Below are 12377 nucleotides of genomic sequence, written 5' to 3'. Positions count from 1 at the left end.
CGGACGGCAAGTGGACACGGAAGGCGGGTGAGCTGCGGAGAAGAGAAACGTCTAGGAAGAAGAACTGGTCAGCGGCAATGACAACAACGAACGAGACGAACCACCCCCTCAGGCACGCCCGCGGCGGCCGGAAGAACTGCTCGGGGTCCGCCCGGCGCGCGGGGGCCGCCGGGAGATGTAGTCCCCCGGTCTGCGCCTGGGCCCGGGCGCACTCTGACGGAGCGCGCCGCTCCAGTTAAAACTCGTGCACCGGCCCGTCAGGGTGCGGGGTCCTTCAGGGCCGGGAGGCGCCTGCAGTGACGTCACCTCAGGTCACCTCCCCCTCGGCGACGGTTTTAGGTGTCTATGGAAAGCCGACTACACAGCAAGCCGGCAAAGGAAGACTAAACCCTACACGGCGGAAGAAGGGGCCCGTCCGACGCCTGTCCGCCCTGCGCCGTTTCCTCGGGCCGTGTCCCCCCGCCGCCGCAGCGCGCCTCCGCTCCCCGTTTTCCCTCAGGCGGCGCGGCGGGCAGCCCAGCACCGCGGCGAGGGGGCGGGGCGAGCTGGGGCGGGGCGGGGTCCTGGCTGGGCGGTGTCGCACGCTCGGGGGGCCGCGCCGGGTGTACCGTCCCTCTCTCCAGCGCCTGAGGTGGCTCTGGCTCGGAGAGCCGTTCGCCAGGCTCCACGGGGACCTCGGTGCACGGATGGACCCGCCCGGACTCGGCGGGAAGCGGCCCGGTAGGGCCGGGCGGCCCCGGCGGCGTCAGCAGAAGCAGGACGGGGCCGAGGCCGCCGGCCCCTGAGGCGCGCGGGCTCCGCGGGCCCGGCGGCGGCACCATGATGCCGGGCGAGACCCACTCGGCGGCGCCGGGGACGGCGGCGGACCTCTCGCGCTGTCAGGGTTGCGCGTCCCTGCAGCAGGTGCGGTGTCTGTCCCTCAGGCCGAGGGCGCGGAGGGTCTGGGCCGGGCCGTGTGGGGCGCGGGGCGGGGGTGGGGGCAGGGGTAGGGCGGAAGCCCCCCTCCCCCTCCCCCTCCCAGTATTGGGAACGGCTAGGGCTTCCCTGGTGGTTCAGCTGGTGAAGAATCCGCCTGCAATGCAGGGGAGAGAGTCCCTGGTTCGATTCCTGGGTCGGGAAGATCCGCTGAAGGAGGGAAAGGCTACCCACTCCAGTATTCTTGGACTGCCCTGGTGGCTCAGCTGGTAAAGAATCCGCCTGCAATGCGGGAGACCTGGGTTCGATCCCTGGGTCGAGAAGATCCCCTGGAGAAGGGAAAGGCTACCCATTACAGTATTCTGGCCTGGAGGATGCCATGGACACAGGACCCTGGCAGGCTACAGTTCCTGGGCTTACAACAGTTGGACACGTCTTAGCGACTTCCCGCTGCGTTCTTCAGGCTTAGAATCCGGGATTCATTTCCTAGGTGCAGCGCAAGTGGAGGGGTGGGGGGCCCTCTAGGGTTCCCTTCTCCAATCCCGATGTTTCCCCCAAGGCTGACTCCGAGAGAGATGAGTGGTGGCCAGAATGCCAAGGGAAGCTAATCTCTTCCAGAAGAAGGTGGTGGTTTTTTTTTTTTTTTTTTACTGTGCAGGCCAGTCCTTCCGTATTTCTTGCTTGTGGGGGCGGGTGCTCATGTGGCCTGCGGGTTGGCCAGGAGGGTCATTCGTTCCCCGAAGGCACGCGGGCACTGCAGGTCTCTGAAGTGTGGCGTGAAGTGTGCGCGCCCCCGGCAGAAGAGGAGCCGCTGCCAGCGTCTGCCTCATGTCCTGCGGAGTGCTCCTCTCCAGCTGGACTTCTCGCGGCCCTCTGATGTCAGGAGTCTCTTTTTGCTGCTGGTCAGTATTTTTCAGTGGTGAAGTGGGGCTGTCCACCGCGTGCGCCTGTGTGCTCAGTGGCTCTGTCGCCTCCAACTCTTTGCCACTCCATGGGCTGTATGTATAGTCCTCCAGGCTCCTCTCTCTGTCCGTGGGATTTTTTTTCCAGGCAGGAATATACTGGAGGGGGTTGCCATTTCCTTCTCCAGGGAATCTTCCCAACCCAGGGATTGAATTTGCGTCTCCTGCATTTGGCAGGTGGATTCTTTACCATCTGTCCTATTCTACCAAGTGTTCTGGGCACTGGGGAGCTAGTGGTGAATAAAGTAGTGAACTAAGCATTTTGTAGATCAGGTATATGTGTGCACGTAAGACTTTAGAAGGTTTGAAGTGTTAGGAAAATAAAGGAGGAATTGGAGTGGTGGTTTTGTCCCCACTGGGGCTGCCTGGAGGGCAGGTTGTCCTTGAGCTGGTGATATTCGGACATGTGAATGATGAGAAGCAAGACTGGAACAGGTGTGGGAGGAGCTTCCTAGGTAGAGGGTTTGACAGGTGATTGGATTTTGGGGTGAAAAGGAGCGAGGTGTCTGAGGAGCTGGAGAAGCTTCAGTTGGTGCAGGGGCAGAGCTCTGTGAAGCCACGGAGTGTAGGCCCCGAGGCCGGCAGAGAAACTGAGGGTTTGGGGTTTTGTCTTTTTATCAGCATCATTTATGAGCTGATCCCAGACATTTTAAGGGCTGGGAGCAGGGAGGGAGAGAAGAAAGTCCTACTCTGGCACTCTGAAGTAGAGGGGGAACTAATGGAAAACTCACTGTCTGAGCTGAGTTGTCTCATGGAGGTATTCGTAATGTGCTTTTGCTTTTCCCTCAAAACCCAGGTCCATGATTGAAGTTCTCTTGAATCTTTTGTAAGTTGTATTTATTCTTTGGGCTCTTTATTCACTCAGAAAATATTTTTTGATCCCCTGCTGTGTTTTAGGAAGTGCAGTTACAGCAGTGGGTGAAAAGGCAAGTATTCTTCATCTCTTAGAGCCTCTATGTTAGGAGGTCGGAGGAGGAGACAGTCAACAGGTTAGGTGAGAAGGTAACAAATGTGTTGGAAATAAGTTGAGCAGAGAAAGGAGGGAGGGGAATAAAAGGCTGAGGAAAGGGCCAGTGTCTGGTAGAATTTAAGTAGGGAGTCCTGGAGGCCTCAGGGAGGTTGTCTTTGGGCAGAGAGGGTGAGGATAAGCTCTGTAGACGTCTTTGGAGAGGAGCACCCCAGATGGCAGAGAGGTCAGCTGTGGTGGCCAGAGTCGCCCATGTGCTTGGGAAGACGTGGTGGAGGCATGGTAGCTGGGGTGGAGTGCGCGCTGGGGTCTTGGTCGGTTTGGGGCCGCCCTGGTTGGGTGACTTATAAGTGACAGGGATTCACTCCTCGCAGTCACAGTGGCTGGGAAGTCCAGGATCCAGGGACTGGCGGATCTCCTCTCTGATGAGAGCGGCATTCCTGGTTCGTGATTCCTTCCTGCTGGCCCTCACTTGGCAGTGCTCTGGGGTCTCCTTCCTAAGAGCACAGATTGCAGCCTGAAGGCTGTGCCGTTATGACCTGTTGACCCAGCAGAGAGCCACCCTGCAGGTGCCTGTCCTGTTGCTAACTATATGTCAGCGCATGGATTTGGTGGGGGGCACAATGACCTGTGGAATCTGATGAAGTTAGAAGAGAGGCTGACTGTGGGCACCCTTGGAGACCGTCGTAAGGATGTTGGCTCTTCTTCTGAAAGGACAGTGAGTCACAGGAGGCTTTTGTGTAGGAGGCCGATGAGTGTAAATAACGCCGGCCAGTCGTGGGTCCGATTCTCCTTCAAAGAGCTGGTCTTCGTTCAGGGTAGCAACTGCATCCTCCTGGTGGCTTGGCCAGAAACTCGATGTCCCCCTTGGTTCCTCACTTTTCTCTCACCCTGCACCCACTCCGTCAGCTTACTGTCATCTCCTCCTGGTCCCCCCGTTTCTCCCTGTCCCCACCACTTCCACCCTCGTGTGAACCCCTGTGATCGCTGCCCCAGAGGCTGTTGCAGTCTCCTCCTGGGCACTTCCCTCCTTTCTGCCACGCCACATTCTTCTGTTGGTTCTCAAGCCAGCCAGCAGCCGCAGGGGTCGTCCTGTGCGGTCTCTACGTACAGGAGTCTGCAGGCCTTTTCCAAAAGGGGCAGGATCATAAAATAAATAGTTAGGTGTTGTGGTCTCCTTCACTGACACTCAGCGCAGCCTGTGTAGCGTAGAGACAGCCACGGGTAGCACCGGAGGGATGGGTGTGGTTATGCTCAGGGGAACCCTTGTTCGTGGGATGGGACAGACACTGGTAGTGTGGACTGGAGCCCTGAGGGGTTTCAGCTGTGTTCACGTCTGGTTGTGGAGTCAGGCGCCTTCAGGTGCCACAGTCCCCTCTGGGGAAAAGCGAAGTGGCCAGGTCGGATGGGCTCTGAGTTCACTGTGAGAATCTTACTTGGGGAGAGGTGGGGGCGGGAGAGGGGAGGAGCGTGTTCTGTCCACGTCTGCTGGTCACTAAGGCGGGTACAGAGTCATGAAGCCAGGAGAAGCAGACAGACGGAGGTAAAGAGGTCGCTTGTGGGAAATCAGGAGGGCTGAGGACAGGCGTTTGCCAGTCAGCAGGCCCACGGTCGGCCCCGCGGAAAGGCGGCTTCTGCAGGATCGCGCAGTACCACAGCACGTGTGTGTCTCAGCTGCAGTTGTCTCAGAGAGGGGGGTCTGTCGAGAGCACACCCTGCTGTGAGCTCTGATGCCCTGAGGTCCTGGGGCTTGCAGAAGTTTACCGGGCACATCAGGAGTGTCTGCCTGCAGGAGCCCCCGAGCCAGCGCCGTGGCTCCGTCCGGAGCCCCGTGGAGGCCGGCGCTCTGTCCCCATGGGGCAGTGCTCTGCGTGGGCTGCACGTCCTCCTCCCCGTCTCACCCCTCCCGGCCCTCCTCTCTCTCTCTTATTCTGGCCATGCCTCTGGCTTGCAGGATCTTAGTTCCCTGACCAGGGATTGACCCTGAGCCCTCAGCAATGAAAGCCTGGAGTCTTAACCACTCGACTGCCAGGGAATTCCCTGTCCTCTTTCTCTTTAGCGGGTGCAGAGATACATTGCTTTTGCTGCTTGATTTAGAAGTTTATAGATTGACCACGTTTTCCCCTAGTCTCTCACATCACCTCATCTGTTTTCTCATCCTTATTGGTTACAATGATTGATCACTGATCTGGAGCCCAGTGTCCGTATGGGTTGTCGAACTTTGGAAGTCCTAAACCTGTGTGGATCCTCACACTGGTGATAATTATGTACCGTTAAACAAATCTTAAGCTGAGAGGTTTTAAGTCAAGCTGGCATAAGCCCCTTTATTCTGGTAAAGGAGAGGGCCTCTCCTCCCCCACCGCTTTTTTTTTTTAACCAATTTTAGTTATTGTAGAGTAAAACATTTTAACTCTCTGGAGAATCCAGATGAGAGTTTGAAGCACATAGTCATACTGTTAGCTTATGTAACTAGAATAGATTCAGAATAAATGGTGTCTGGCTGTCCTTGGAGCAGGTTTGAGCCAATTATTTATATAAATTTGTGTTGGACTTCTATTGATAATCACCAGTGGTTTCAACTTCCATTCTTTGCAACTTGAAACATACTTACCCCTAGACACACCGACATGTAAGTGGTTATCACGAATGCCCACGGAGTTAAAATTCATGCTGAGTGTTTTCAAGTGCCACCATGTTTGTGATCCTGTGGTGTGTGTTGGAACAATGACCGTGAACAGAAACGGCATGGAGCGTGTGTTGTGGTTGAGGTTACAGATGAATCAAACAGCAACCACAGTGTACGTGTCTTGCAATGAGTACTTACTGAGAAAATCTAAGTAAAAGGTGGAACCCACACAGTTCAGACCGTGTTGGTCAGAGGTCACCTGTCCTTTCTAGGCGCCATTCAGTGTAGGCGCCCTGGGAGCATCCAGGAGGGCAAGCTGAAGGCTTTGCGGAGGAAGTGGCTCTAGGCCAGAGGAACCATTTGTGATAAACGAGAGGGAAGGGATGGAAGGGGAGTGGTGTGGGCAGAGGAGGTGTCACGGGCAGAGACTGGCAGTGGAATGGAGTCTCTGAGTGACCAAGCCCAGAGCAGAGGAACTGGGAGGAAGAGGCCCGTGAGGCTGGAGCCTGCCCTCCCCAGAGCCACAGCCACTCAGCGGTCCTGGCGGGTGCGCGCAGGTGGACGGGTAGGCCTTCCCACTGTGCCAGGGGGCATCACCCGGGGCCCTGGCTGACCGCTCAGGGGACACGCTCAGCTCTCATGGAGCTCGACCAGACTCCATTCAGCCGCAGACAGGAGGAGGAAACGGCTCGTCGGAGAGGATCTGAGCTGTTCATGTAACCAAATCACCCACAGCACAGCAATCAGAGAGATTTGTGGTTTTTAAAAAGAGTTTATTTTGAAATAGTTTAGAACTGCCAGGAAAGTCGCCAGAACAGTGCAGAGAAGGCTGATACTCTGTTCATCCCATTCATAGCTGGTCAGGATGTTTGCGTGAAGGTCCTTGTGGGCCTGCACACACACACAGACACACTCCACACTCCGTGTGCTTCCTCGAGATCTGAGCGCTTTCCAGCAGAGCCTCAGCTCTCCCATCAGGCTGGAAGCCTTCGTGCCGCACTTCCCTCTTGCCTCTCTCTGTGGGTATGATTTCCCTCAGGTCAGTATCTGTAGACCCATCCGACGGGCCTACAACATGGCCAGGTGTAGCTTCCCCCTCCTGGTGCGAGGTCCCGTCAGGGAGGTGTCTTGTATGTCGTTTTTGTGTCTCTTCAGCCTTTTTCCTTTAGTCTCTCTCTCGCGTGTGGGGAAGTTCCAGTACAGCCTTGTATTCTCTGCGGAACACTTGGCCAGGTCTGGAGAGGCTTTGGTGGTTACCCTGTAGTAGCGATCCCCACGACCACCCCGGGTTTGGTGATCCCCAGGGAGGGCTGATCCAGGGTTAGGTTAGTGGTTTATTGCATTGAGAGCAGACCCAGGGAAGGCTAGCGAGGTGCCACGTGGAGGAAGCCAGCTGAGTGCTTGACTGGAGTTCCTGTAGCCCTGTGTTGTGATGGTGTCAAGTATTGTCCTGCAGGGCGGCTCCTTAGAGATTCCCAGCCCAGGGGCTGCTGTGGGCTGGCCACGTGGTCGCGCCTGCCTACGTGCCCAGGCGCCGGCTGCCGGGAGGAAAGCAGGTTTCAGCAGCAGCCCTGTCGCACCGTTGGGCCACCGGGTACCACTCTTACAGGTTCCAGGCGTGGCGGGAACCCTCCAGAAAGCCTGATTCCCGGGTGCCAGCCAAGGCCGCCCTTGCGAGCAGGCCTTTTTGAGGACGGCAGCTTCAGGCCTTCCCTGTGGGCTCTGGTCTGCATCAGCCCGGGGGTGGACAGCCTCTGGCTGCGGGGTGAGGAGTGACCGCGGAAGTGGCAGGCTTCCCACGGCGGGAAGGACGGCTCCAGAGTCAGCGAGAACCTTCCCGCCCCTAGAACGTCAGTGCTCACAGGCTGACTCAGGCAGGTTACTTAGCCCGCTGTCATTGGGTCTTTGCTGGGCGTCTGTGTGTTGTACTTGGCGCGTTAGGAGGACCGCTTCCCTCACTCGGGGCGGTCCGCTCTGCCGGCCTCCCGCCTGCGCGCTGTGTGCGCAGCCGCTGTGCTGAGGGAAGGCGGGGATCGGAGGATTGCTTCTCTCTTCCCTCTTCCTCGGCGGCTGTGGCCTGGCTGACGTGAACCGCGAGCTGTGGGGCTGGGCTGCTCTGGGGCTGGCTCCGCGAGCGCCGGAGTGAGCACGGAGGCAGAGGAAACGCAGGGGGAGTTAGGACGGCCGAGGGGACTGCGGGCAAGTGAGGTTTCCAGGGGCCGCCGTGGCAGAAGTCCCCGAAGGAGAAGGAGAGGAAGCTGTGCTGGGACAGAGACAGCGGGAATGGGGTTCCAGAAGGAGAGCAGGGCCGCGGAGGAAGAGCGGTCTTCGGGACACCCTCGCCCTCACCTCCCGGGGAGGGAGAGCGGCCCGGGACCGCGTCCTGCCTGGAGGCTGGGCAGCCGGGGAGGGCCCGGCGTGCGCACGCGAGCGAGCGGGTCAGCCGGGGCCTGCGCCCTCCGCGCCGCAGCACGGGCACGGTCACGGTCCCAGACGTGTCAGCTAGAGGCCTTGACCGCGACCAGGGTCGGAGACGCACTGAAGACTGTTCCATTAGGACACGCAGCGACAGCAGCCAGCCGGGCCAGAGGAGGGGTTAGGGGCCGCGGCGCTGTGGCCACCATGGCGCTGTCCTCACCCGGTGTGGGTGCTCCTTCCCTGGGTAGCGCTGTTTTGTGGTTTTAAGTTTTTAAAGTCAGAGTTCTGTGTGAGCGTGGTTTAGAAAGACAGCTAGACACACCGAATTTGTTAAGCCCCCAGCCCGCCTGTCCGTGTTCTCAAGAGACACCAGTTTTGTTTGCACCATTGCATATTGTTAAATAATAGATGTGTATTGCTACTTCTTGTTTTTCAGTTTCAGACATATTTTTCCATTTCTGCCTTTGGAGGGTGAGGCTTGAGCTGTCTTTCTGCCCTGTACCCTCCTTCAGGCTGCGCCCCGCTCCCCCCAGTGAAAAAAACCAATCCTCTCACTGTAGTCGCGATGACCCTTAGGTCACTATTCAGAGTTGACATCATTATGACTGTCAGAGCCAAACTGTGGAGTAAATTGCAGTTGTTTTTCCTTATCTGTGTGTTTTCTAATGGTTCTCCTGATTAATAGCTATATCCTTACTTAATTCAGTGGATTAATCTTGAAAATGTTAATATATCTGAGATGAACGTAAACGCTTTACATGGCTCCTTCTGTTTAATCCTGATAGCAAACCAGATACATAACCTGCCCCACCCCCAAACACATACACAAAGTGTTTCGGTCTCCTTGTCTGTAAAACTGGAAATAGTACTGAGGCAGGGAAAGTTAAGTTGGTTTGCCCAATGCACCCTTCTAGAAAGTGGTGGAAGAGGAATTTAAACCTAGCTGTGTCTCTCCAGAGAGCCTGAGGTTTCTGGAATGTGTCTGGCACAGTTCTGGACATTACAGAATGGCACTTGGAAGCAAGGCTGGGAAGATGAGATTGACTTGCAAAGAACTTGAAAGAGAATTGGGGGTGGGTGGGAAGAGGTTATTTAAAAAATAATCCATCTCAGTGCGTGATGACGCCACGTTCCCTTGCAGCTCTCTGTCAGTTAAACAGCTCATCTTGATGCCTTCGTCCCACGAGGTCTCCTGTGATTTCATCCTCGGGGGAAAACCCCCTCTGAGCCCTCGGGCCTGCCTCAGCCAGCGCACAGCTCCCTGCTGGGCTCTCCGGGCCTCTGTTCCATGCCTGCCTCGTCCTCTCTGTAATTTCATGGTTAGGGTGGGCTCTCTTCATGTCCTTGGCTGCCTCCCTGAGCAGGGGCGTCTGGGGAGTGAGTTTGAGGAGACTGCCAAGTGTTAGAATGTCTGTTTTCCATCGTGATTGATAGCTTGTGCGGAATCTTACCTTGGAATTCATTTTCCCCCAACATGCTAAAGGCTTCCTTTCTCAGGTCTCTGGATGATTGTCGGAGTCGGAAGATATTCTGAGTCCAGGTTTTTGTTTGTGACTTGTGTCACTTTGGTTTTCTCTCTCTCATGACTCTTACAGGATCCTTATTTTGCCTCAGGCTCTGAAATTCTGTGCTTCTGTTTCCTGCTTTGGATCTAGTTTGGATCCGCGTGCTAGGCCCTTTTAGTTTGGCAACTCTGGCTGCAGTTCTGGGTTTTTCTTCTTGAATTTCAGCGTTTAATGTTCTCCCTATCTTTTCCATTCTTTCCTGAGACTCTTATCAGGCAAGTGAGACCTCTTGCGCTGAAACACTGATTGCTTTTACTTTTCTGAATTCTTTCCCATGTCTCTGCTTTTTGGGGGCAGAGGTTTGGAGGACATTTTTTTTCAGCTTTACCACCATATCTTTTGAGTCTTTTACTTTGCTTTCCTGTTTTTAATTTAGCTGTAACAGTTTTGTTGAAGTATAATTCACATACCCTGAGGTTCATCCTTTTAATATGTACAGTTAGGTGGTTTTTAGTATATTCACAGTTATGGAAACCCGGTTACCACTTGTTAAACATGTTTTTCTTGCACCTGTGCCCTCTCCAAGAGCCCATTAAGCATTAGCAGTCATCCTGCTTCCCCAGCCCCCAAGCCCCTGGTGATCTCTAGTCTACTTTCTGTCTTTCTGGCTTTGCCTGTTATGGACAGTTCACATGAATGAAGCATACAGCGTTAGCCTTTCGTAACTGGCTTCTTTCACTTAGCAGGTTTTCGGTGTGCATCCGTGCTGTAGCGTGTGCCATTCATTTCTGCTCATTGTCAGATACTCATGCTGTATGGCTGTGACACATTTTATTTTTTCCTTCATCAGATGATGGTTCATCCATTTATCAATTGATGTTTAGTTTATTTCTACGTTTTGGCTAGTGTGAATAAATGCTGCTTTAAATGCCAACTTGTTTTAGTCGTGTCCGACTCTTTTGTGACCCTATGGACTGTAACCTGCCAGGCTTCTCTGTCCATGGGATTCTCCAGGCAAGAATACTGGAGGGGGTTGCCATGTCTTCCTCCAGGATACATTCTCTATCCAGGGATCAAACCATCAAACCCGTGTCTCCTGCATTAGTAGGCAAGTTCTTTACACCTAGCGCCACCTGGGAAGCACTTTAAATAAGAGTGTACAAACTTGGCATGGACATATGTTTTCACTTCTGGGTGTATACCTTGGAGTGGAATTGCTCAGTCATATAGTTAACTGTTCAGCATTTTGAGGAGCTGTAAAATTATTTTCCACAGCAGCTGTACATTTCCTGTTCCACCAGCAGTGTTAGGAGAGTCCCAGCTTCTCTGCATGCTCACCAGCGCTTGTTATTATCTGTCATTTTGATTTTAGCCATCCTAGTGGGTGTCTGTTTTTAACTGTTAAGAGCTTTTGAAATTTTTTCTAAGAATGGCCAGAAGAAATAAGGGCAGTTTCTCAGTGTCACTCATGAAGAGATAGAAATGAAAAGCACGGCTCTGAGATGGTCGCGCTCCCAGCTGTCACTAACGCAGGGCTCCTGTTTGGATTTGGAGACAGATGTGTCTCCCCGGAAACTGGGCAAGGAAATACATTGCCCAGCGTATTGTTAACAATATGGTGAAGACTGAAAAGGACCCAGCCTGGTCTTCAGTGGAGAACTGGTGAATTGAGTACATCCAAACATGTTTTAAATATACATTGACAGTTCTGAAAGGATATATACAAAAAGTAAGAGTGATTTTTGACAGGTGGTGTGATTATAAGATGATACATACTTTTTGTTTTAATGTGTAGATTTTTTATTTCAATAAATGCTTACATGTATGACTGCAAAGAAAATGCACATGTTAGTATGAAGGGAAATTGTTCTCTAATTCTCAAAATAAGATTAGATAGAAAAAGACATTTTGTGGATGACATGAAAAATAAGTTCTTATTACTGAAATGTTTATCAGTGAAAAAAGGAGACATTAAAGGAAAAAGTCACTTAAAAAAAAATCTGTTCAATTTTAGGTATTAGGAGCATTTTGAACAGTCAATTTTTTTCCATCAAATTGATAGCAAAGATTTAGAGCCAAATTTGTAGCTGTCCCTAAAGTATAAAATAGATCCTTGTAAAAAGAAACTTCACTGACTTTTGGCCCTATTTTAATATTCCTATTTGTCTTTGCCATGTTATTTTTCATTGTTTGGTGTTTTTAAGAATTTACGTATCTTTTTGGATTAAGTCCTTTTGGAAATAACGCAGAGTGAAGTGTAGACTGGTGGTTAATAGTAGTGAGTGAACTAAAACAAGGACTGCTTATTGAGCTCTCACAGTGAGAAAGCATGCACAGTCAGAGCATCTTGCCGTCAGAGTGCTGTCATCCAGGCAGAGAAGGCGCTTCTGCGCGGTGCAGCGGGGGCCCGGGGTCACGCACAGTACCCCTGGGGGTTATATACAACGTAGACATGTTTCTGTGTTTGTATAATATAGTGAGCCATCTGTTTATATTTTATCATAAATGTTATAGAAAAGCTTATATTATAAAAACAAATAGCTAACTGCAGCTTTTTTTCTTCCAGAATTTGAATGAATACGTTGACGCATTAATTACCTTGAAGCAAAAAATCATTAACACAGAGTGAGTATGTTTTCATGCGTTTGGCCGAACTCCACGCACCTGACGTACACGCTGGAGCAGGTGGTGGTGGTAGCGTCCTGGGCTGAGGGTAGACCTGGGGTTGCTCGCCGGGGCCTGCGTGCTGCTGGGGGGAAAGTGAGCTCCTCGGGCCTGGCCTGGCCTCTGGGGGGCCTCTGGTCTTACAGGTGTGCATGCTTCTCTGGTGTGTGGCCACAGTGTGTGGCTTGCAGGGTCTTAGCTCCCTGGACCACCGGGAACTCCCAGTGCTCTCAGACCTTTCCGGCAAAGCTCAGGGGCCAGCTAGGACATCATTTCTGCTCGGCTGGAAATGTTCAAAATTCTAAGAGCTTTAAATATTC

The 12377-nt window shown here is 53.2% G+C and overlaps 1 protein-coding gene across 1 annotated transcript in view; it reads left to right on the top strand.

Annotated features, from left to right (window-relative positions):
- Window positions 1–810: 810 nt before the first annotated feature.
- ICE1 (interactor of little elongation complex ELL subunit 1) overlaps window positions 811–12377 on the top strand; it is a 59641-nt gene continuing 48074 nt past the window's right edge. The window contains exons 1-2 of the mRNA XM_061129357.1: window positions 811–903; window positions 11960–12018. Of these exons, the coding sequence (XP_060985340.1) occupies window positions 820–903; window positions 11960–12018 (143 nt within the window). The 5' untranslated portion in view covers window positions 811–819. The remainder of the gene's footprint in view (window positions 904–11959; window positions 12019–12377) is intronic.

This window comes from Dama dama, chromosome 25 (assembly GCF_033118175.1).
Source record: "Dama dama isolate Ldn47 chromosome 25, ASM3311817v1, whole genome shotgun sequence".
In the NCBI taxonomy this organism is placed as follows: Eukaryota; Metazoa; Chordata; class Mammalia; order Artiodactyla; family Cervidae; genus Dama; species Dama dama.
Note: the sequence above shows the minus strand (reverse complement) of the source record. Positions and strands in the feature narration are given on the sequence as shown.